The 26,831-nt window shown below is 43.7% G+C and overlaps 1 protein-coding gene across 1 annotated transcript in view; it reads left to right on the forward strand.

The window, feature by feature from the left end:
- The window catches only part of TRABD2B (TraB domain containing 2B), a 258,490-nt gene that overhangs the window by 191,766 nt on the left and 39,893 nt on the right, over positions 1–26,831 (forward strand). The window contains exon 5 of the mRNA XM_040407881.1: positions 2,017–2,107. Within this exon, the coding sequence (XP_040263815.1) occupies positions 2,017–2,107 (91 nt within the window). The remainder of the gene's footprint in view (positions 1–2,016; positions 2,108–26,831) is intronic.

Consider the following 26,831-nt stretch of genomic DNA (forward strand, 5'->3'; position numbering starts at 1 on the left):
ACCCGTAAAGTGACGCTCTCAGATTATTGGAAGAAGTATTAATCAGAGTGTTTAATACTAATGATCTATCCTCCGGATAAGTCATCAGTATGTGGTCGGTGGAGGTCCAACTCACTTTGGTGAGCACTACAGCCTCCTTGCAGCTTGCCAAGCACACGGCGCCATCCATTGGCTAGTGGCTGTGAATGGTATTGCAGCTCAGACCCATTCACCTCGACAGGTCATGTGACCGGCACTCCGTTTTTTAAGCAGCTGATCGTCGGACCCTCACCGGATACTGATGACCTATCCTGAGGATAGGCCATCAGTGGTAAACACTCGGACGGCCCCTTAAAATACTAAATGTAGCCAAGATGTGAACGTAATGCAAGACAGAGCCATACTTAAGAGGCTATACAGCGACATAAGGGTCTTGTGTGCCGCCATGCAATGCTTAGACAGTTGCTGTGCGCTACAAAAAAGGCCTATGAAAGTACAGTAAGGCCCCGGGCACATCTAGCGGTATCTTGTTACTACTCCATATGTTGCAGAGCCATAATTCTGCCATGGACATGTTCCTGATTGACACTGTTTAACTAAAATGGTAAAAAAAAAATTAAAAAAATTGTGTTTTTATGTGATAAACAAGTTTATATTATAGAATTATCACAAAATACTTTTGTATCTGGAGGAGGGGAGGCTCTAGATCAGGGATCAGCAACCTCCGGTACTTCAGCTGTTCTTAAATAACAATGCCCAGAATTCCCCCTTTCACTTCTGTGGGAGTTACAAGAACAGCCAAGTATGTGTACATGCTGGGAGTTGTAGTTGTAGTCACAGCAGCTGGAGTGCCGAAAGTTGCTGATCCCTGCTCTAGATGTGTGTGGCTGTTAGGTGACAAAGTCCTGGTCGACCCTGCTCTGCTCCAGTCTCAACCAAGTACAGAACAGGTTTGCCTAGCTGATATAAGCTGAGGTTTGATGTATAGACATTGCACGCAGTTTTCACATACCCTCGCTGTGGGATTCTGATGTTGTGGACCATCATCTTATGGCAGCCAGAAAAAGCACCTCTTAGGTCTCATGGACACGAACATATTGGACACGAACGGAAAGTACTACGTGTGCATTCCGTTTCCGTATGTCCGTATTTCCGTTCCGCAAAAAAATAGAACATGTCCTATTATTGTCCGCATTACAGACAAGGATAGGACTGTTCTATTAGGGGCCGGCTGTTCCGTTCCGCAAAATACAGAATGCACACGGATGTCATCCGTATTTTTTGCGGATCCGTTTTTTGCGTACCGCAAACTACATACGGCGGTCGTGTGCATGAGGCCTTATACATATGTTTGGACGATACCTATTCCTTCTAACCTCCCATGCACATGCATGTGTTCTCAATAGGGAGAGGAGAATAAGCTGATGCTCTGGTAGCAGATGATCTCCCATGAGAACAAAAGGATTAGGCATGTTGAAATTCATCTACCCGATCCTTTTTTCTCTAGAGTCTGGATACCTTCATTCACTTTTGGCTACTCTCAAATTTGCAGCACAGCCGTCCAGCTCTCCGCCCGACCCCATTATAGATCTCCGCCCGACCCCATTATCCGGAAATGCTGAATCCAAGGAACTCCAGCAGGCTGTTCTCTGCTGGAATGGCCTGCCGGAGAGCTGTGCCGCAAATGTGAAACTAGACTTAGATGGTTGCCTCCAAAACTGATGGGCTTGGACAGAAATCATCTAGCTGTCATGAAACTACAACTCCCAGCATGCATACTCCATGCTGCTCTTCTCAGAACTCTCATAGAAATGAATGGAGCATACTGGGAATAGTAGTTTCCCAACACCTGGAGTGCAGAAGGTTGCTAACCCCTGATCAAATCTGTATGGCCACCTTTAATCTGGAGGACCCAGGACGCGCATGTGTTCCTTCCTTCATTTCTTCATCTGCTCTGGTTTCAGTGGCTATAATTTCCAGTAGGTTGCGTATTATTTTGCATTGCACATGTTAATGGCATTTGTCTTACGTTCATAGGTCATTTCCTGGGAAATAATACCGTGATTGATGTTCTGAAGCAAGTAGGATATGAGGTTGAACACACGCCTGCAGGACAAAGCATTACAAAGTAAGATTATTCTGGATTTTGCACCCTCATGCTATTATTTTTGAACATGTGCATTTTATAGCTGTCACTTGTGGCTTTTCCCACCCAGGATTAAAATACCAAGGAAGCCTCCTCCAGTGGCCAACTAGCTGAAAGGGCTGGCCAGTGCTAAGGATATTGCAGAAATTTCTGAGACTGCCCCATTCATCTGAACAGGGACTGCAGTAATCCAGAAAACCAAAAGAACCTCATTGATGAATAGAACAGATTTTCAGTCCCAGGAGTTTCTGCAACAAATCTTAACCCCTTAAGGACCGGGCTCATTTTCACCTTAAGGACCAGGCTCATTTTCACCTTAAGGACCAGGCCATTTTTTGCAAATCTGACCAGTGTCACTTTAAGTGCTCATAACTTTAAAACGCTTTGACTTACCCAGGCCGTTCTGAGATTGTTTTTTCGTCACATATTGTACTTCATGACACTGCTAAAATTGGGTCAAAAAAGTTAATTTTTTTGCATAAAAAAATACAATTTTTACCGTAAATTTTGAAAAATTAGCAAATTTCAAATTTTCAGTTTCTCTACCTCTGTAATACATAGTAATACCCCCAAAAATTGTGATGACTTTACATTCCCCATATGTCTACTTCATGCTTGAATTGTTTTGGGAATGATATTTTATTTTTTGGGGATGTTATAAGGCTTAGAAGTTTAGAAGCAAATCTTGAAATTTTTCAGAAATTTACAAAAACTCAATTTTTAGCGACCAGTTCAGGTCTGAAGTCACTTTGCGAGGCTTACATAATAGAAACCACCCAAAAATGACCCCATCTAAGAAACTACACCCCTCAAGGTATTCAAAACTGATTTTGCATACATTGTTAACCCTTTAGGTGTTGCACAAGAGTTATTGGCAAATGGGGAGGAAATTTGAGAATTTCATATTTTTGTCAAATTTTTCATTTTAACCCATTTTTTCCACTAACAAACCAAGGGTTAACAGCCAAACAAGACTGTATCTTTATTGCCCTGACTCTGCCGTTTACAGAAACACCCAATATGTGGCCGTAAACTACTGTACGGCCACACAGCGGGGCGTAGAGTGAAAGGTGCACCATATGGTTTTTGGAAGGCTGATTTTTATGGACTGGTTTTTTGACACCATGTCCCATTTGAAGCCCCCTGATGCACCCCAAGAGGAGAAACTCCCTAAAAGTGACCCCATCTAAGAAACTACACCCCTCAAGGTATTCAAAACTGATTTTACATACGTCGTTAACCCTTTAGGTGTTGCACAAGAGTTATTGGCAAATGGGGATGAAATTTGAGAATTTCATTTTTTTGCCTAATTTTCAATTTTAACCCATTTTTTCCACTAACAAAGCAAGGGTTAACAGCCAAACAAGATTGTATCTTTATTGCCCTGACTCTGCCGTTTACAGAAACACCCCATATGTGGCCGTAAACTACTGTACGGCCACACAGCGGGGCGTAGAGTGAAAGGTGCACCATATGGTTTTTGGAAGGCTGATTTTTATGGACTGGTTTTTTGACACCATGTCCCATTTGAAGCCCCCTGATGCACCCCAAGAGGAGAAACTCCCTAAAAGTGACCCCATCTAAGAAACTACACCCCTCAAGGTATTCAAAACTGATTTTACATACGTCGTTAACCCTTTAGGTGTTGCACAAGAGTTATTGGCAAATGGGGATGAAATTTGAGAATTTCATTTTTTTGCCTAATTTTCAATTTTAACCCATTTTTTCCACTAACAAAGCAAGGGTTAACAGCCAAACAAGATTGTATCTTTATTGCCCTGACTCTGCCGTTTACAGAAACACCCCATATGTGGCCGTAAACTACTGTACGGGCACACAGTAGGGCGTAGAGTGAAAGGTGCGCGGTTTGGTTTTTGGAAGCCAGATTTTGCTGGACTGGTTTTTTGACACCATGTCCCATTTGAAGCCCCCCTGATGCACCCCTAGAGTAGAAACTCCATAAAAGTGACCCCATCTAAGAAACTACACCCCTCAAGCTATTCAAAACTGATTTTACAAACTTTGTTAACCCTTTAGGTGTTGCACAAGATTTAATGGAAAATAGAGACACAATTTCAAAATTTCACATTTTTGGCAGATTTTCCATTTTAATATTTTTTTTCCAGTTACAAAGCAAGGGTTAACAGCCAAACAAAACTCAATATTTATGGCCCTAATTCTGTAGTTTACAGAAACACCCCATATGTGGTCGTAAACCGCTGTACGGGCACACGGCAGGGCGCAGAAGGAAAGGAATTCCATACGGTTTTTGGAAGGCAGGTTTTGCTGGACTGTTTTTTTTTGACACCATGTCCCATTTGAAGCCCCCCTGATGCACCCCTAGAGTAGAAACTCCAAAAAAGTGACCCCATTTTAGAAACTACGGGATAGGGTGGCAGTTTTGTTGGTACTAGTTTAGGGTACATATGATTTTTGGTTGCTCTATATTACACTTTTTGTGCAGCAAGGTAACAAGAAATAGCTTTTTTGGCACGTTTTTTTTTTTTGTTATTTACAACATTCATCTGACAGGTTAGATTATGTGGTATTTTTATAGAGCAGGTTGTCGCGGACGCGGCGATACCTAATATGTATACATTTTTTTTTATTTATGTAAGTTTTATACAATAACTTCATTTTTAAAACCAAAAAAATGTTTTAGTGTCTCCATATTCTAAGAGCCATAGTTTTTTCAGTTTTTGGGCGATTATCTTGAGTAGGGTCTCATTTTTTGCGGGATGAGATGACGGTTTGATTGGCACTATTTTGGGGTGCATATGATTTTTTGATCGCTTGCTATTACACTTTTTGTGACGTAAGATGGCAAAAAATGGCTTTTTTTACACTGTTTTTATTTTTATTTTTTTACGGTGGTCATCTGAGGGGTTAGGTCATGTGATATTTTTATAGAGCCGGTCGATACGGACGCGGCGATACCTAATATGTATACTTTTTTTTTATTTATGTAAGTTTTACAGAATGAGTTCATTTTTGAAAAAAAAAAAATCATGTTTTAGTGTCTCCATAGTCTAAGAGCCATAGTTTTTTCAGCTTTTGGGCGATTATCTTGAGTAGGGTCTCATTTTTTGCGGGATGAGATGACGGTTTGATTGGTACTATTTTGGCGTACATGCGACTTTTTTGATCACTTTTATTACTTTTTTTGGGAAGTAAGGTGTGCAAAATTTCAATTTTCTCATAGTTTTTATTTTTTTATTTTTATGGCGTTCACCGTGCGGGGAAAGTAACATGACCATTTTATAGATCAGGTCGTTACGGACGCGGCGATACCTAATATGTGTAGTTTATTTTATTTTTTTAATTTTTATTCAGTGATAAATGTTTTTTTTTTTATCTTAACTTTTTTCACTTTTTTTTACATTTTTGTGACCCAGACCCACTTGGTTCTTGAAGATCCAGTGGGTCTGGTGTCTGTATAATACAGTACAGAACAATATATATTGTTCTGTACTGTATTTTACTTACACTGAACAGATCTGTGCTTTTAGCATAGATCTGTTCAGCACCATGGACAGCAGGACGCCTGAGCAGGCGTCCTGTTGCCATGGGAACCCTCCCCGTCTGCTCAGAACTTCGCAGACGGGGAAGGGTAAGCACGGGGCTGAGGGGGGCTCTCTGGGGGCTCTCTCCCTCTCCATCGGGGGGCTGCAAAGCCACAGCAGCCCCCCGATGGAGAGGGAGGGAGCTCCCTGACCGATGACAGTTAACTTTTTCCATACAGCGGTCCGTACGGACCGCGGTATGGAAAGGGTTAAACGGCTGACATCTTCACAGATGTCAGCCGTTTATACCAGGGTGCCAGCAATGTGCTGGCACCCTGGTATACCCACTAGAAGCCAACGATCGTTCATGGGGAGGCGGGCGGGGGATCGCGATCCCGCCTGCCGCACCGCCCGCCTCCCGCAACGCCCCCACCGCCTGCGACACCCCCCCGCACCACCCTCCGGCATAAAATCGTGCAGGGGTGCAGGGGGGGGTGAAAAATAATGATTTTAGCCACTCTAAAGTTTCTGATCCCCGCGGTCAGGGACCGCGGCGATCAGAAACTGCAAAAAGCGCAGCAAACCGCAGGTCTGAATTGACCTGCGGTTTGCTGCGATCGCCGATACGGGGGGGTCAAATGACCCCCCCCTGCATTGTTACGGGATGCCGGCTGAATGATTTCAGCCGAAATCCCGTTCCAATTAACCCCTGGGGCGCCGGAATACAGATTTTAAGTCAGGACGTACCGGTACGTCCTCGGTCCTTAAGGACTCGGGAAATAGGGCGTACCGGTACGTCCTAGGTCCTTAAGGACTCGGGAAATAGGGCGTACCGGTACGTCCTAGGTCCTTAAGGGGTTAATATACAGGGTGGGCCATTGGTTGGTGATATTAACTTCCTGTTTGTGGCACATTAGTATATGTGAGGGGGGAAACTTTTCAAGATGGGTGGTGACCATGGCGGCCATTTTGAAGTTGGCCATTTTGATGCCAACTTTTGTTTTTTCAATAGGAAGAGGGTCATGTGACACATCAAACTTATTGGGAATTTCACAAGAAAAACAATGGTGTGCTTGGTTTTAACGTAACTTTATTATTTCATGACTTATTTACAAGTTTCTGACCACTCGGCTCTTGCTGAATGAAGCTAGGACACATGTTTCTTCATTAGAGACAGATTTCATGCGTCCACATTTTGGCAAATCCAACACTGAACCAGTTTCACGAAACTTAGCAAGCAGTTTGCTAACTGTAGCATGGGAGATGGGTGGTCTCATAGGGTTTCTTGCATTGAAATCTGCTGCAATGACCCGGTTACTGAGTTCACCAGAGATCAACACAATTTCTATCCGCTCCTCACGTGTTAACCTCGGCGACATGTCAATAGCTGTAAACAAAGAGAAACTTGTAAATAACTCATGAAAGAATAAAGTTACGTTAAAACCAAGCACACCATTGTTTTTCGTGTGAAATTCCCAATAAGTTTGATGTGTCACATGACCCTCTTCCTATTGAAAAAACAAAAGTTGGATTCAAAATGGCCAACTTCAAAATGGCCGCCATGGTCACCACCCATCTTGAAAAGTTTCCCCCCTCACATATATTAATGTGCCACAAACAGGAAGTTAATATCACCAACCATTGTATCCATATAAATGGCCCACCCTGTATATTGATAAGGAGCTGATACTGCAGCAGTTTAGGGTTGAAGAAGCTTTAATACATGGTTTTAATATTTTGAGGCAATGGTCAATAAGTTGTCACATGAACCTCCTCTTGAATGTTCTTCTTTAAGATCAATAGTTCCTACTTTTGACTCAAATGTCTCCATTCCTGGAAGTGACTGGTTCTTATTGTCTCCAATGTGTATATAATGTCATGATTATTTTGCAACTTAATCCTATTATAAGTCTCCATTTTTAGAATTATGGGTCATTGATTGAATATTAAAAAAACGTTTTGGAGGGTTGAACTTTCCCACAATAAACCATAAGGATCTTTTTCAATGGATGCCTTTCACACAGTATTTATATATTTTTTTCACATTAGTGGTTACCCTCATTTTTTAAAGGGTTGCCCTAAATTGAAATCTGCAGTCTTCTTTCCTTCATTAATGTTAAGACCACTTGATATTCCGTATGCAACCTGCTCCTAGTTTCAGACTCATGTACAGTAGTTGTTAGAGATGAGCGAAGTTTTGAAAGGTTCGATTCAGCAGCTTCGCCAAACTTTGACAATAAATTTGATTTGTTATTAATTACTTTATCACAAATAACTTTGCATTGTATGGAGCGGGCGAAATGACGGGGAACGGCAATCACGTCGCCCCCCCATCATTTAACCCCTCAGATGCTCAGGGGTTAATTCGATGATAAAAAAATTAATAAAAATAAACTCACCTCATCCACTTAATCGCGGAGAGGCCGCCCGCTCCCGTCTTGATTGAAAAAAAACCACCAAAGGATTTTCGGCGAGCATGATACCGTCACTGCATGGTTACGACACTGGGCGCGCCCCTCAGCTATTTTGTTTTTCAAGAGCAGAATGGAGAATTAAATCAGTGCTTTAATTAGTTTCTATGGGTAACAAAGTTTCTTAAAGAGGTTATTCCATGATTAATGTGAAAATGAAAATCAGACATCATATAGGACATGACAATCACAAGGCTAGAACCAGCCCTGTACCTCACATGGATACAGAGATCTCCCCATTCATTACTCTAATTGTGCTGCTAGATTCCCTTAAGTCTAGCAGTTCATGGACGTGTCCTTTCACGGGGGGGTCCTTTCTGCTGCAGCTCCCTACCAATCAGGAGCGTCCTTTCTCCCTGTAACTCTCACAGCTTCTACCAGTAGGTCCAGCAGGTGTCAGTTGAAGGATGGATTTGAGAATTTGCCACCACCTGATAGATAGTATTTAGATGGACACAGAAATAAGGAAAAGAACAACGAGCAGGTGGCGCCATACAGATAGATTTACTAATCTATACAAAAAAATGTATTACATGCAATTACAAAAGTATTCAGATCCAGGTGCTAGAATATTTTTCATGGGGCAACCCCTTTAAATGTCCCCAATTGTATTTGTCTGACCTTCCCCATGAATGATACTAAATGGATGAGCAAGAAATTTGATGGATTTCACATGAATTTACTGTACTCTTTTGTCACATTGCTGGTGGTCTTGCCGCAGAAGTGTCTGCCTCCGTATCCATAAGTCATAAAATTTAATTTTAGTACAGACAACGTTTTGGATGAGAATTCCACCATTGGCACAAAAATCTTGTAATATCCCTTTGAAACGACTACTTAGAAGGAGAACATAGTTTATGTTCAAAACCACTGCAGTATAATAAAACCACTCAGTCTGGAGACATGAAGTGGAACAAGTTTTCAAAAAGAAAGAAATGACAAAAATTCTACCAAAGAGACATGGAGTCTCTTCAAGGGCAATACCATGATTTATGCCATGATCTGGATTTTTTTTTATTTCAGTAGTTAAGAAAAGTAGAAGAATAACTTTTTTTTTTGCAACACCAAGTGGGGCAATAGCTATAGGCGATGGAGAGGTAGTATCTGCATACAGGCCATTGTGCCTGAGGAGATCCTAAGTCCTCTCTGCCAAGACCTTGATATAATAAATTGCACATTGTCGGTGGGTGGCCTGTTATGGATTTTGCCTTAGGGCCCAGAAGCGCTTTTGCACCCAACATATGTCTAAGTATTGAAGAATTTTGTATATTTTCAACTTTTTTAGCGAAGAGAATGTTTAACTGATCGTCCTACACAATTCAAAGTCAGTAAATGCTTGCTGCTTCAACTAAAGAACAACCACATCCATTAGTCTCTGACTTCTGTAGGTCCATTTAGCCCATTCAGCCAGTCAACACCTACAGTATAGTCATGATTATACTTTGATCTGCCCAGTCACGACTTTGTATACTAATCTTGAAGACTACTCTTATTCAGTAAACTAAGTCAAGAAGGTCCAGTGAAGATGTGGTATGAAAGGGGTTGTAAAAGATTAGAAAACCATAGCTACTTTTTTCCCCAAAACAGCGCCAAACTGGTCCACAGGTTGAGTGTGATATGGCAGCTCAGTCTTATTCACTTCATTGGAGTTGAAATGCAGTGACCAAAATAACCCATGGCACTGTTTCTGAAATAAAGCCAGGGTCGGACTGGACCACCAGAGAACCAGAGGATCCTCTGGTAGACCCAGGCCCTGATACCATAGAGAGCCCAAAGGTCCAGGAGAAAAAAAAAAAAACATTTGGCTTCCTTTGGAGCCAATCCATGGCAACTATGGTCTCTTTCTTTGATTCAAAACCTATTAGACATTATTGATGATATAGGGGTTGGGCCTCAAGAATAAATTCCTCTAATGGGTCTAACACTGAATAAAGCTATGATTTTCCAATCCAGCACAACTCCTCTAATGGGGTATGCATGTTCTAGTTATCTTTTGATCTAGTTTCTGATAGCAGGGGATGTGCATCCATAAATCTTCGCCCCCTGTCTTCTCCACTCTGGTATTTCAGTGCACCAAAAAATTTACAATACACAGGCTACCACACTTAAAATGAGATCAGAAAGGAGATCAAAGAAGTACAATTAGCCTTAGTATGGTCAAGGAGACCTATGAGACCCCCTGGCAACTGCGACTGGTGCAACTCCTATTGTTACGCCATTCATCCTACTCTTGAACCTACCTTTCCTACCTTTGCTACCACTTTGTGGTAGAAATTACAATATGTCACAGTGATAGGAGCCCTCCTTGTTGATGACATATCCTACTGGCTCTATTTGACCCGAGACAACTCCTTTGAGTTACGACAAGTTAGTGCAGTACATTCCAGAAAATGAGAATAAGTTATGTTAAGGAGTCATGTGTATGATATCTGTGATGCATACTTAAAATTTAGTCATACACATTAGAGATACAGTATTACAGTATATTGGTCGAACCCAGTGGGTGCAGATGACCATCTAATGTGTAACAGGGCATGAAGATGTCAGAGGGAGAAGAAGGATTGGGCTGTTGGATTTCAAAATGACCGATCAATTTGTTTTTGAGGAAATAAGCCACCAGCAAAGGTATTTGTCCGTGGTGTTTGTCAGGCTCCCGACTGAAAGCACATGCACTCATGGCCAAGCATGCCAGTGTATAAGGAGGATGGGAGAGATAGCCAACAGGTATTTCATGTGTATGGTCACTCTAAGGCCTGCGGGTTGTACTCAACCAAAGGATTGATTGAATTATACATTCCATACTTAGTGGGGCGTGAGGGTCAACTTGGTCTTTATTATTGTACTGTACATGTATCCTTATGCTTTCCTGCTACTGTATTGGGGTTATACTCTGGTATAATAATTTTATATGTCTTTATTCCAGATTGGTTACTTGTATACTACTACATGGTTAACATGGACAATGTAATGTAATTTTGGGTCTTGGCGGTCATGTCTTCTAATTTTATTTTTTCTTTCTATGTTAGGCACCTCTTGTAAAGGGGGTTATTTTCCATTGAAAAATTAAGTTTGAAATATTAAAAGAATATTTTCTGACCACATGTTATTTTCCAGATTCCATCGCTCTATACTTCTTTTTTTTGTTTTTTTTTTAATCGGCCAATATTGCCAAAAGTAGAGCTATGAAAGTAAGTAAGTCTAGCCAATGTTTCGGCTGACTTCTTGAACCTGAAACAATCCCCTCTGATAGCGCATACCCTGGTGTCTGATTCCAGCTCCAGCTATTTAAAAGCGAGCTATTGATTTTGGAAACGGATCATGGCTTTAGATTTAACAAGTCAGCATTGTATACTTGTGATCTAGTGTTGATACAGCACCAAAGTGCTCGGGTGCTCGAGTAGAACACCTCGGGATGCTCGGGTGCTCTACAGAGCACCCGAGCACAATGGAAGTCAATGGGAGAACCAGAGCATTAAACCAGGCACCCCCTGCTCTGAAGAGGGGAGGGTGTCTGGTTCACATGAAAAGGTCAGAAATTGATGGAAACATCACTGAAAAAGTTCTGGAACAGCATGGGAAGGATGTCTGGATGCATCTTGGACTCCCAGGTCACTGCTGGGAATGATGTTGTACGCCAATTTTACAGACTGATAATAATATGCACAAAACCGAAGAAAAAAATCAATTTTAGTGGAATTTTTTTTAGGAAACATTCTTTCCTGTATATTTACTTGTATATAAAGTGGAAATGCCAACAATTACAAGGAAGAGGCACTCCGATACAACCTGTATATCACATAATGGAGGGCCTCATTCACATTGTGGTACAATTGTTCAGGTAGTGGGACTCCGACACTCATAAAGCCTATGCACTAAGTGAAAGGGCTGCCAAAAATTACAAGGAAGCGGCGCTACAATACACCCTTTATCACACATAAAGGAGGGCATCATACACACCCTTTAAAAATTATGATTGCTGGCCTGCTGGTGACCATCTAAAACATTAGGGGTGAGGGTCTGTTGGTGAGCTGACCATCGAAAAAATTATTGTTGAGGGTCTGCTGGTGAGCTGACTCTCTAAAACATTATGGGCGAGTGCCTGCTGCTGAGCTGACCATCGAAAAAATTATGGTTGAGGGCCTGCTGCTGAGCTGACCCTCTAAAACATTAGGAGCGAGGGCAGCCTAATAAGCATGTTGATATGATGGAGGAGGAGGAAGAGAAGGACGAGAAAAGGAAGATCAACCAACCATATACCCTTTTTTGTGGTGGAAGGGATGCATGGGAATACAGTGTATTCAATACACCATAAAAGCCACATTTAAAGTTCCTTTATGTTCAGCCGCTTTCCTCTGGTGAGTAGAGAAGTCAGGGGCAATCCAGGCCTTGTTCATTTTTATAAGAGTCAACCTGTCAGCATTTTCAGTTTACAGGCGGATGCGCTTATTAGTTATTACGCCCCCAGCAGCACTAAATACCCGATCTGAGAAAACGCTGGTGGCAGGGCAGGCCAACACCTCCAAGACGTAGAGCGCCAGTTCGTGCCACGTGTCTAGCTTAGACACCCAACAGTTGTAAGGCAGTGAGGGATCATTGAGGACGCAGACAAGGTCTGCTACGTACTCCTTCACCATCTTCCAAAATGTTTCCCTCCTTGTGACACTAGGCCGCGCATCAGGGTGTGGGTGCTGTCGGGGTGTCACAAAACTGTCCCAGGCCTTGGATATTGTTGCCCTGCCTCTGTTGGAACTGCTGTGTGTTCCCCTCGTCTCCCCTCCTGGGTTGCCCAAGGAACTACAGACTCTGCCGCCAGCGTTGTCAGCTGGAAATTTTTGGAGCAATTTTTCCACAAGGACCTTCTGGTATTGCACCATTTTGCTAGTCCTCTCCACCACAGGAATGAGAGATGAGAAGTTCTCTTTGTTGCGGGGGTCGAGAAGGGTGAACAACCAGCAATTGGTGTTGGCCAAAATGCATATAACGCGAGGGTCACGGGAAAGGCAGCATAACATAAAGTCAGCCATGTGTGCCAGAGTCCCAACAGACAAGACTTCGCTGTCCTCATCAGGAAGATGACTCTCAATCTCCTCATCCTCTTCCTCCTCTTCGGCCCATCCACGCTGAACAGATAGAATAAACCTGCTGTGGGTACTACCCTCTGTAGCTGAGGCAACCATCTCCTGTTCCTCCTCCTCATCATCATCCAATTTTCGCTGAGAAGATGAACGAAGGGTGGTCTGGCTATCACCCTGTGCACTGTCTTCCCCCATTTTAACCTCTTCAACATGCAAAGTGTCCTCCTTCATTGTCAGCAGCGAGTGTTTCAGTAGACACAGAAGTGGGATGGTTACGCTGATAATAGCGGCATCGACGCTCACCATCTGTGTTGAACAGTTGCGGGCCTGTTTGGTGTGGCCAGCCTTCTACCTTTTTCCACCCCACTGCCTCTTCTAGCCTGTTGCGGTGCTGTGAATCCCTCCCCCTCTGTACTGCTGTCCTTGCTTGGCTTGCCACCTTCCCAGGTTGGGTCAGTGACTTCCTTGTCCAGCACCTCCTCTTCCACTTCCTCATTCTGGTCATCCTCCTGACTTGTTGACCTAACAACAACCTCAGTTATTGACAACTGTGTTTCATCCTGATTATGAATGTCTTGAGACACAAATTGCGGTTGACTTATTGGCAACTGTGTCTCATCATCATCATCCACCTCGTGAAACACTAATTGCCGTTCCCCACCGTCATCTTCTTCTGACTGTGAATGCTCCAGAGTGTGGGAATCAGGGAATCTTCAAGCGGGCTTGGCGAGATGCCCAAATCAAGGAATGGGGATGATAACAGCTCCTCTGAATATCCGAGTGTGGGATCACTTGTTTGCCAAGACTCTCCATGGTGGGAGGAAGGAGGATCAGGGTAAGGATTATTTTGACCAGACTCTTGGCTACTAAGACTGGACTTTGTAGAAGACAGGGTGGTGCTTAATCGACTGGAAGCATTATCTGCTGCAATCTAACCGACCACCTGGTCGCACTGGTCTGACTTCGAGAGTGGTGTCCTGCGCCGTCCTGCAAACTGGGACATGAAGCTAGGTATCGTGGATAATTGTTTTTCTTGTGCTCTGGCAGCAGGCTTTTCACCGCACCCAGGGCCGCGGCCTCTGTGTGCACCATCAGCAGCACGCGACTTCCCCGTCCCTTACTGCTCGTCTTCTGCATATTTAATGGTATAGATGCTTGCAAGTATGTCACACGTACAGTAGCTCAGGTTTTGTAAGTGTATGCGCAAATAAATTAAACTGAATGTCACAGATATTTAGGATGCGCAAACATTAAACAGGAGATGTAGCGCAGGTAATGTCGCTGCTGTCACCAGCGGCTAAAACTTTTTACAGGGAATGTCACAGCTATTTGGGATGTGCAAACATTATACAGGAGATGTAGCGCAGGTAATGTCGCTGTCCACAGCGTCTACGGAAAAAGTACACTGGATGTCACAGATATTTTTAGTATGAGCACACATTAAACAGGAGATGTAGTGCAGATAATGTCGCTGTCCACAGCGTCTAAGGAAAAAGTACACTGGATGTCACAGATATTTTTTGGATGCACAAACGTTATACAGGAGATGTAGCGCAGGTAATGTAACTGTCCGCAGTGGACACCGTCTACACAAAAAGTACACTGGATGTCACAGATATTTTTAGGCTGCGCAAAGGTTACACAGGAGATGTAGCGCAGATAATGTCGCTGTCTGCAGCGGCCAAACAATTGCAAGCTATTTAGCTCAGGTTGCACTAAAAATATATACAGTGGGATGCGAAAGTTTGGGCAACCTTGTTAATCGTCATGATTTTCCTGTATAAATCGTTGGTTGTTACGATATAAAATGTCAGTTAAATATATCATATAGGAGACACACACAGTGATATTTGAGAAGTGAAATGAAGTTTATTGGATTTACAGAAAGTGTGCTATAATTGTTTAAACAAAATTAGGCAGGTGCATAAATTTGGGCACCACAAAAAAGAAATGAAATCAATATTTAGTAGATTCTCCTTTTGCAGAAATTACAGCCTCTAAATGCTTCCTGTAGGTTCCAATGAGAGTCTGGACTCTGGTTGAAGGTATTTTGGACCATTCCTCTTTACAAAACATCTTTAGTTCATTCAGGTTTGATGGCTTCCGAGCATGGACAGCTCTCTTTAAGTCACACCACAGATTTTCAATTATATTCAGGTCTGGGGACTGAGATGGCCATTCCAGAACGTTGTACTTGTTCCTCTGCATAAATGCCTTAGTGGATTTTGAGCAGTGTTTAGGGTCGTTGTCTTGTTGAAAGATCCAGCCCCGGCGCAGCTTCAGCTTTGTCACTGATTCCTGGACATTGGTCTCCAGAATCTGCTGATACTGAGTGGAATCCATGCGTCCCTCAACTTTGACAAGATTCCCAGTCCCTGCACTGGCCACACAGCCCCACAGCATGATGGAACCACCACCATATTTTACTGTAGGTAGCAAGTGTTTTTCTTGGAATTCCATGTTCTTTTTCCTCCATGCATAACGCCCCTTGTTATGGCCAAATAACTAGATTTTAGTTTCATCAGTCCACAGCACCTTATTCCAAAATGAAGCTGGCTTGTCCAAATGTGCTTTAGCCCACCTCAAGCGGCACTTTTTGTGCTGTGGGCGGAGAAAAGGCTTCCTCTGCATCACTCTCGCATACAGCATCTCCTTGTGTAAAGTGCGCCGAATGGTTGAACGATGCCCAGTGACTCCATCTGCAACAAGATGATGTTGTAGGTCTTTGGTGCTGGTCTGTGGGTTGACTCTGACTGTTCTCACCATTCGTCGCTTCTGTCTATCCGAGATTTTTCTTGGTCTGCCACTTCGAGCCTTAACTTGAACTGAGCCTGTGGTCTTCCATTTCCTCAATATGTTCCTAACTGTGGAAACAGACAGCTGAAATCTGAGACAGCTTTCTGTGTCCTTCCCCTAAACTATGATGGTGAACAATCTTTGTCTTCAGGACATTTGAGAGTTGTTTTGAGACCCCCATGTTGCTACTCTTCAGAGAAAATTAAAAGAGGAGGGAAACTTACAATTGACCCCCTTAAATACTCTTTCTCATAATTGGATTCACCTGTGTATGTAGGTCAGGGGTCACTGAACTTACCAAGCCAATTTGAGTTCCAATAATTAGTTCTAAAGGTTTTGGAATCAATAAAATGACAACAGTGCCCAGATTTATGCACCTGCCTAATTTTGTTTAAACAATTATAGCACACTTTCTGTAAATCCAATAAACTTCATTTCACTTCTCAAATATCACTGTGTGTGTCTCCTATATGATATATTTAACTGACATTTTTTATCGTAACAACCAATGATTTATACAGGAAAATCATGACGATTAACAAGGTTGCCCAAACTTTCGCATCCCACTGTATTGCTGCCAGATACAACAATAGTCCTTAAAAGGACTTTTAGGTCTCTAACAATTGCACGCAATTTAGCGCAGGTTGCGCTAAAATATATATATTACTGCCAGACACAACAATAGTCCTTAAAATGACTTTTGGGTCCCTAACACCAACCCTGCTTAACAAAAAAATAAAATTAAATTCCCTACACTACCTGTCCCTTCTACAGCACAGCTCTCCCTGACTAAGACTGGCCGAACCACGTGTCATCGGGTGCTTTATTGTACCCGATGACGCGTTCCGGCCAGCCAATCACTGTAATGGCAGTAACCAACATGGCTATTGCATTACAGTGAAGGGCAGTACTTACTGCTCGTTGTGGGGAGAAGACTCGAGCATCGCGCTCGAGCACACATGGTATTCGGCTGAAGACAGGACTGGTGTTCGGCCGAGCATGCTCGATCAACACTATTGTGATGCTTATATGATTGTCCTCCGTCTTGGAGGCATGGTGCCGAAAGCAAAAGCGTTGGAAGTTAAGTATTGGAATGTGGCTTCCCTGGTGAAAAATCCAACTGGAGAACCTACCGAGAATTACGTTTTGATCTGTGTTCTTGCAAGATCTTGCGGTCAACTGATTGTCTACTTCTTTAATATTTATTGACAATCTACAATGAATAAAATCTCAAATGTTCAGAAGATATTTTCAGACCAAAAACAATAAAGTCGGAATTAGAACTTTTAAAGTCTAGAGCCGCACTCCTATAGACGTGCCAGGATGTGTGTGGATCACACGGATAATGTTTCTAAAAGTAATAGAAGAGACATCAGAGGCTTAACATGAAATAGTTTAACCATAATTATAGTCAGCATGACCACAACACTGTTCTATTAAAAAAATAAAGGTTTTGAAGTTTACACACCAGACCACACGAATATCATATTAGTGGACGTTTCAACCAGAAAAAAATCATAGATAGTTCTGTAATGTTGGAGAACATTTACGGCCACTAAAAATATTCTGTAGTTTGTTTTTTGTCTTTTTTGTGCCACTCACTGTCTGGTCACTGATTTTCTTTTCAAAAAGGGGGCCAGAATGGATAAAAAAATAAAAACGTCATACCTTACCCAAAGATTGGTATTGTTACAATGGATTTGCAAACACAACACAGATATCACACAGACTTCATCCGTATTTTTGCAGATCCGCATTTTGCAGACTGCAAAATACATACGGTAATGTGAATGCACCCTTAATCAGTAATAAATATTTACCAAAAACAACTATAGGGACAGTCTCGGACTGGGGTACCCATGGCCCACCAGTAACATTTATTTTGGGGGCCCACAGTATGGATACATTCAAATATAATAAATAATCTAACAAGTTTTTTATATAAACATAGGCTGGTGGTGGTGCTGTACATTCCCCTGTGGGCCAGTCCGAATCCCCTGTGATTCCCCTGTACCCCTGTGGGCCAGTCCAAGCCTGTATAGGAAGCCATTACAATTCCCAAATAGGTCATCACCCAGACCACCAAAGACCTACTTGGCATAACAGTCAGTATGGCTGCCCACTATTGGCAGCCATTACAATTCCCAAATAGATCATCGCCTACACCACCAAAGACCTACCTGGCATAATAATCAGCATTTATGGGGTCATGTTCCATAAAAAATAAGACTTGTTTGTCTAGGGTTTGTAGACCACTAAATAACAACCTATAAACACCCTATAAGGCCCATTAGACACCCAGTATACATTAAAGGGGTTGTCTCATGAAAAATATTCCACTTTTTTCAAGCCAGAGCCATGATCTCAATACTTTTGTAACTGCATGTAGTATAGCCAGTGGTTGTTCAAATTTTTTTAAATCTATATAGCGCCACCTGCTGTTTGTCCTCTTCCTCATTTCACTGTCCACCTCGCTGAGGAAGACACACATGTTCAGTTCTATAAACTGTGACAGGAAGAGAGCTGCTGCAGGAAAGACACAGCCACTAAGAAAGTACATGCCCTTGAGGTACCAGTCTGAAGAAAATTGAGGAGAGTACAGTAATTGAGTCCATGAATGGGGACATCTCTGGACCCATGTGAGGTACAGGGCAGGTTCTAGCTTTCTTAGTAAAAGATTGGTACTTGCATTTCTTTTTTCTTTTTACATTAATTGTGGGATAACTCCTCTAATCATGTGGGGAACTAATAAAATGTATAAAAATTAGACAAATTAAAGACATCTTTGCAGATATATTTTGTTTTTTGGAAAATATCTTCATGGGATTAGCGAAAATAACACGTGGACATCTATGTAGTGCCTATACCTCAGTGCGGTGCTTGGTTCTTTCAGATTTTTGCACTAACGAGGCGTTTAGACATTTGTACGCCCCTTGCTTTAGAGAGAGAGCCTCAGCAATAACAGACACTGAGGTCCATGGGGAGCGTCCCTTTTGTGTTGCTGAGAATCTCAGTTCAGTGTTTTAAGTTTAAATACTTTGTGGTCACATTTCACGGGCCTTCTGGGGCTTCTAAAGATTATGATACACTTTCTTTCACCCCAATAAATCCTGTTTTATGAGTTGAAATCGGGACCTCCATCTATAAATACAACAATGGCAGCATTAGAGAGTTAGGATTTCCTTCCAGGCAAAGGACTTACAATCTTCACAGTCAGTGTCGCTCAAGGTGATGTCAAGCACTGCCTGGCAGGGCAGGCAGAGATACTCCGCCATACGGCGCACATACTGAGTACTGGATAAAGCACAATGGTGCACTGAAGCTTTACAATGACATATGGTATTGCTTATGCGGATGTTCTTTAGTAGACACATGGGCATCTTCCCAATTACTTCTGCTGCCAGTAGATAACTCTGTATCTAAAACAGGATTCCCATTTAAAGGTGATGTCCACTACCACAACCATTGCATAAATTACTAGTCCAGTGCATCTAAAAATTAGAAACTGAGGCAACTTTGACAATAATCCTTATTAAGCTATGCTACCGTTTTGTGTCTACAGCTATGTGTCTCCATGGTAACAGACTACAAACAGACCCTGTAGTCACATCCTTTTTATTCCGCGCCCCTTATTTTCTGATCTGCCACATGTCTGTGAAGAACAAATAAGAGCACACATAGAAGTGAGTTTGACTGCAGGGTCAGACTACACAGGGTCTGTTTGTAGTCTGTTACCATGGAGATGCATAGGAGTTGTACACACTGCAGTACTGTATCAAATCTATTTGAAAAGTTGCATTTTTCATTTTAGATGCATCAGGGGAAAAAAAAATAAAGTACTGAGAAGGTGGACGTTTGTCAGTTCCTTACTCTTCACAAGCCAATCGGAGGGTGCTGGTTCCTTAGCCATAGCTAATTTCCAGTAGCGTCACCACAGTGGAAACAAAGCATTACACAGCTTAATTTGAAATAACTGGGCTCTCCATGTAATGCCTGGTTTTCCTGGATTCTGGACACTGCCACTGGTATTGAAAATCAGATGCAGGGAAGTGAATGGCTTGAAGCTGTAATACAACCCACAACCTGCGGTCAGATGTGGTGCTAGTAGTCCCGATTCACGAACAACCCCTTTAGGCTAGAATCACACATACAGTTTTTGGTGCAGTTTTACTGAGCAGTTTCTATCTCCCTACACGACTATTTGGAATACACAGACTGTGTATGAGTGCTTTTAGCATTGGAACATAGCATTTAATTTTTGGAAACAATCAACCTATAGCAGTAATCCACTGGGTCACTGCAGTAATCGCCACGCAGATCCTGCTGCCAACTCACACTGTGTATGGTTACTCTTAGGCTGGTTTCAGACGAGTGAGTTCCACGTTCCAGACTCCCAGGGTGAGTATCAGACAGCACCCGTCCCGAACTCCCAGCACTGACTGGGTCGCATAGCATTATATTGATTTATGATGCTATGTAACCCTTAGAGTTCTGGAATGTATTGGATAACACTGACATAATGCTGTCAGTGTTATCCAATACATTCCAGACCTGTAAGGGTTACATAGCATCATAAATCAATAAAATGCTATGCAATCCGGTAGTGCTGGGAGTCCAGGATGGGTGCTGTCTTATACTCACCTTGCGAGTCCGGAGCATGAAACTCACTTGTGTGAAACCAACCCTAAAGGGGTTAAACTATGATTAATGTAATAAAAGAAAATCAGACAACATATAGCACACATCAATCTCTTTCTAGCGAAACTGGAACCAGTCCTGTACCGCAAATGGATCTAGAGATCTCCCCATTCATTGCTCCAATTGATCTGCTTGATTTATGTAAAGCTTGCAGCTCGGGGGGGTGTCCTTTCTCAGGGGGCAGCTCTCTTCCTATCACAGCTCAGGGGGTGTGTCCTTTCTCAGGGGGCAGCTCTCTTCCTATCACAGCTCAGGGGGGGTGTCCTTTCTTAGGTGGCAGCTCTCTTCCTATCACAGATCAGGGTGTGTGTCCTTTCTCAGGGGGCAGCTCTCTTCCTATCACAGATCAGGAGGTGTGTCCTTTCTCAGGGGGCAGCTCTCTTCCTATCACAGATCAGGGGGTGTGTCCTTTCTCAGGAGGCAGCTCTCTTCCTATCACAGCTCAGGGTGTGTGTCCTTTCTCAGGGGGCATCTCTCTTCCTATCACAGCTCAGGGGGTGTGTCCTTTCTCAGGGGGCAGCCCTCTTCCTATCACAGCTCAAGGGGTGTGTCCTTTCTCAGGGGGCAGCTCTCTTACTATCACAGCTAAGGGGGTGTGTCATTTCTCAGGGGGCAGCTCTCTTCCTATCACAGATCAGGGGTGTGTTCTTTCTCAGGGGGCAGCTCTCTTCCTATCACAGCTCAGGGTGTGTGTCCTTTCTCAGGGGGCAGCTCTCTTCCTATCACAGCTCAGGGGGTGTGTCCTTTCTCAGGGGGCAGCTCTCTTCCTATCACAGCTCAGGTGTATGTCCTTTCTCAGGGGGCAGCTCTCTTCCTATCACAGATCACGGGGTGTGTCCTTTCTCAGGGGGCAGCTCTCTTCCTATCACAGCTCAGGAGGTGTGTCCTTTCTCAGGGGCCAGCTCTCTTCCTATCACAGATCAGGGGGTGTGTCCTTTTTCAGGGGGCAGCTCTCTTACTATCACAGCTCAGGGGGTGTGTCCTTTCTCAGGGGGCAGCCCTCTTCCTATCACAGATCAGGGGTGTGTCCTTTCTCAGGGGGCAGCTCTCTTCCTATCACAGCTCAGGAGGTGTGTCATTTCTCAGGGGGCAGCTCTCTTCCTATCACAGATCAGGGTGTGTGTCCTTTTTCAGGGGGCAGCTCTCTTCCTATCACAGATCAGGGGGGGTGTCCTTTCTCAGGGGGCAGCTCTCTTCCTATCACAGATCAGGGGGTGTGTCCTTTATCAGGGGACAGCCCTCTTCCTATCACAACTCAGGGGGTGTGTCCTTTCTCAGGGGGCAGCTCTCTTACTATCACAGCTCAGGGGGTGTCTCCTTTTTCAGGGGGCAGCTCTCTTCCTATCACAGATCAGGGGGGGTGTCCTTTCTCAGGGGGCAGCTCTCTTGCTATCACAGATCAGGGGTGTATCCTTTCTCAGGGGGCAGCTCTCTTCCTATCACAGCTCAGGGTGTGTGTCCTTTTTCAAGGGGCAGCTCTCTTCCTATCACATATCAGGGGGTGTGTCCTTTCTCAGGGGGCAGCTCTCTTCCTATCACAGCTCAGGAGGTGTGTCCTTTCTCAGGGGGCAGCTCTCTTCCTATCACAGATCAGGGGGTGTGTCCTTTCTCAGGGGGCAGCTCTCTTCCTATCACAGCTCAGGGGGTGTGTCCTTTCTCAGGGGGCAGCTCTCTTCCTATCACAGATCAAGGGGTGTGTCCTTTCTCAGGGGGCCGCTCTCTTCCTATCACAGCTCAGGAGGTGTGTCCTTTCTCAGGGGGCAGCTCTCTTCCTATCACAGCTCAGGAGGTGTGTCCTTTCTCAGGGGGAAGCTCTCTTCCTATCACAGCTCGGGGGGTATGTCCTTTCTCAGGGGGCAGCTCTCTTCCTATCACAGATCAGGTGTATGTCCTTTCTCAGGGGGCAGCTCTCTTCCTATCACAGCTCGGGGGGTATGTCCTTTCGGCTGCAACTCTATCCCTTTTAGAAGAACAGGGGGGGGGGTCTTTTCTACTGCACCTTTCTCTCTCTCTGCCATAGTTTCTAGCAGTATATGTGGTTGGTGGCAGTTGAAGGATGGAGCTGAGCATTTGTGTCCACCTCAGCGAAGTGGACAGAGAAATAAAGAAGAAAAAAAAACCAGCAGGTGGCGCTTCACAGATATGTTTTATTGAATAACTCTGTGGCTGTAATATATTTTTAATTACATGCAATTACAAAAGTAATCAGACCCAGGTGCTGGTTTCAAAAATGTAGAATATTATTCATGGGACAACCCCTTTAAGCATGTTTGTTGGACCTTTATCTTGGAGAAGCTCTCAATCAAATGCACAGAATTGGGTGCACCAGTGAAAATGCTGCTCTTGCAATGGCGCTAATATATGTACATTCTGAAATAATCTGTTAGTGCTTGGAACGGGCAAATATTTTGGACAAGTCCAACACAGGTGCTTTAGGGAACTGCGATGTTTCGGGGTAGTTGCCCTCGGCTAAATTAACAGCAGCTGCGGTGTGTGATGCACTCAAGTAATCGGAATCTGCCAGTGAAAGTCTTTCTAAACCAGCAGATAGACGAGGCCGGAGATTTGCCCTGGAATGTTCCTTCTTGCCAAATGAAGCTGACGAAAGCCAAACCGTTTTTGGGGGGTTTTATTGCAGTAGTAAGATTCCTGTTTATTAGTTTACTTTGCTGGGTCTGTAGGGGTGGAAGAACATGCCGAGAAAGATCCCAGTGTTGTTCCAGCACACAAACCTCACATCTAACAGATCATTAGTGTCTTAGAGCTGGCACAAGGAGTAACACATGGCGGGGGAGGAGGGGGGGGGGGGGTAAAGGAGAGACTTTCTGCGCAAAACGCTGACAATATGTTTTCTGGTGTTCTGCACAGAAGGGGAATAGCTCTGCATTGAGGGATCTCTATAGAAAGAGATGTAGCAGTGCTAAAATTGTCATTTGATAGGTTGACTTTGTAATGATAAAGATGTAACAGGCGGATTTCTGTCTCTTTGGGGCTGTATTATTTGTACAGTGAGATAGATACCGTAGATAGATAGTAGCAATTACCTATGTGTCTATCTATCTATCTACCTATTATCTATTTGTTTACCTATTATCTATCTATCTATCTATCATTTATCTATCAGTTTACCTATTGTCTATCTACTATCTACCGTATTTTTCGCTTTATAGGACAAACCCGATGATAAGACGCACCCCAGGTTTAAGAGGAGGAAAATAAGAAAAAAATTATTTTGCATCAGACCTCCTATCAGATCCTTAGATCAGACTCCCATAAATATCAGGACATCTAATCAGCCCTCCATGTCAGACCCCCATCAGACCTCAGATCAGCCCACATTGTCAGACCCCCATCAGACCTCAGATCAGCCCACATTGTCAGACCCCCATCAGACCTCAGATCAGCCCACATTGTCAGACCCCCATCAGACCTCAGATCAGCCCACATTGTCAGACCCCCATCAGACCTCAGATCAGCCCACATTGTCAGACCCCCATCAGACCTCAGATCAGCCCACATTGTCAGACCCACATCAGACCTCAGATCAGCCCACATTGTCAGACCCCTATCAGACCTCAGATCAGCCCACATTGTCAGACCCCCATCAGACCTCAGATCAGCCCACATTGTCAGACCCCCATCAGACCTCAGATCAGCCCACATTGTCAGAAACCCCATCAGACCTCAGATCAGCCCACATTGTCAGACCCCCATCAGACCTCATATCAGCACACATTGTCAGACCCCCATCAGACCTCAGATCAGCCCACATTGTCAGACTCCCATCAGACCTCAGATCAGCCCACATTGTCAGACCCCCATCAGACCTCAGATCAGCCCACATTGTCAGACCCCCATCAGACCTCAGATCAGCCCACATTGTCAGACCCCCATCAGACCTCAGATCAGCCCACATTGTCAGACCCCCATCAGACCTCAGATCAGCCCACATTGTCAGACCCCCATCAGACCTCAGATCAGCCCACATTGTCAGACCCACATCAGACCTCAGATCAGCCCACATTGTCAGACCCCTATCAGACCTCAGATCAGCCCACATTGTCAGACCCCCATCAGACCTCAGATAAGCCCACATTGTCAGACCCCCATCAGACCTCAGATCAGCCCACATTGTCAGAAACCCCATCAGACCTCAGATCAGCCCACATTGTCAGACCCCCATCAGACCTCATATCAGCACACATTGTCAGACCCCCATCAGACCTCAGATCAGCCCACATTGTCAGAAACCCCATCAGACCTCAGATCAGCCCACATTGTCAGACCCCCATCAGACCTCATATCAGCACACATTGTCAGACCCCCATCAGACCTCAGATCAGCCCACATTGTCAGACCCACATCAGACCTCAGATCAGCCCACATTGTCAGACCCCTATCAGACCTCAGATCAGCCCACATTGTCAGACCCCCATCAGACCTCAGATCAGCCCACATTGTCAGACCCCCATCAGACCTCAGATCAGCCCACATTGTCAGACCCCCATCAGACCTCAGATCAGCCCACATTGTCAGACCCACATCAGACCTCAGATCAGCCCACATTGTCAGACCCCTATCAGACCTCAGATCAGCCCACATTGTCAGACCCCCATCAGACCTCAGATAAGCCCACATTGTCAGACCCCCATCAGACCTCAGATCAGCCCACATTGTCAGAAACCCCATCAGACCTCAGATCAGCCCACATTGTCAGACCCCCATCAGACCTCATATCAGCACACATTGTCAGACCCCCATCAGACCTCAGATCAGCCCACATTGTCAGACCCACATCAGACCTCAGATCAGCCCACATTGTCAGACCCCTATCAGACCTCAGATCAGCCCACATTGTCAGACCCCCATCAGACCTCAGATCAGCCCACATTGTCAGACCCCCATCAGACCTCAGATCAGCCCACATTGTCAGACCCCCATCAGACCTCAGATCAGCCCACATTGTCAGACCCACATCAGACCTCAGATCAGCCCACATTGTCAGAACCCCATCAGACCTCAGATCAGATTAAAATAAAAACCTCCTCTTACCTATCCTGCGCCGCAGCTTCTCTTCACCTCCAGCAGAAGTTGCGCTCCCCTGTCTTCCTGGCCTGCGCTGCTCTGTCACCTGACTGCGTGCAGTGTGACAGTGAAGTGCCGGCCCCAGCAAGGAATTCCGGGGAGGGTGAGTACTACAAGCAATTGCGGCGCTTCGCTCCCAACTCCTTGCACCTAATTCATACTATTGAGCGCTTCCATAATGGAAGTGCTCACTAGTATTCGCTTTATAAGATGCACAGCCATCTATTTCCCCCACTTTTGGGGGGGGGGGGGAGTTTGTCTTATAAAGCAAAAAATGCGGTATCTATCTATCTATCTATCTATCTATCTATCTATTATCTATCTATCTATCTATCTATCTATCTATCTATCTATTATCTATCTATCTATCTATCTATTATCTATCTATCTATCTATCTATCTATCTATCTATATATCTATCTATTATCTATCTATCTATCTATCTATCTATCTATCTATCTATCTATCTATCTATCTATTATCTATCTATCTATCTATCTATCTATCTATTATCTATCGGACATCAGTCTCAATAATCAGCAAGCATGTCTCTTTATAAATTTTTTGCATATCTGTAATGTCCATGCTCCAGAAACTGAAATCTATGTCTCCTGGGATCTGGCGTAGATTTTCAGTTGTAATTTGTTCCAGTTTTCTGGAGTAATTTTCTATAAAAATGTCATGCGGCAGTGGTTCTGCCGCTCTCACTAAGGACTGTGTATTACAAATTTTTGTGCAAGATATACAGATAGATAGATGATAGATAGATAATGATAGATAATTAGATAGATAGATAATGATAAATAGATAATTAGATAGATAGATAGATATATAGATAGATAGATAGATAGATATACAGATAGATAGATGATAGATAGATAATGATAGATAATTAGATAGATAGATAATGATAAATAGATAATTAGATAGATAGATAATTAGATAGATAGATAATGATAAATAGATAATTAGTTAGATATGTAGATAGATAGATGACAGAGGATAGATGAGATGGGGCCGGTGACTGGGGTCAGTTCTTGCTCTGCTTCCTACGATCTTGGCAGCAGTGAGAATTCAG

This window comes from Bufo bufo, chromosome 9, assembly GCF_905171765.1.
Source record: "Bufo bufo chromosome 9, aBufBuf1.1, whole genome shotgun sequence".
NCBI lineage: Eukaryota > Metazoa > Chordata > Amphibia > Anura > Bufonidae > Bufo > Bufo bufo.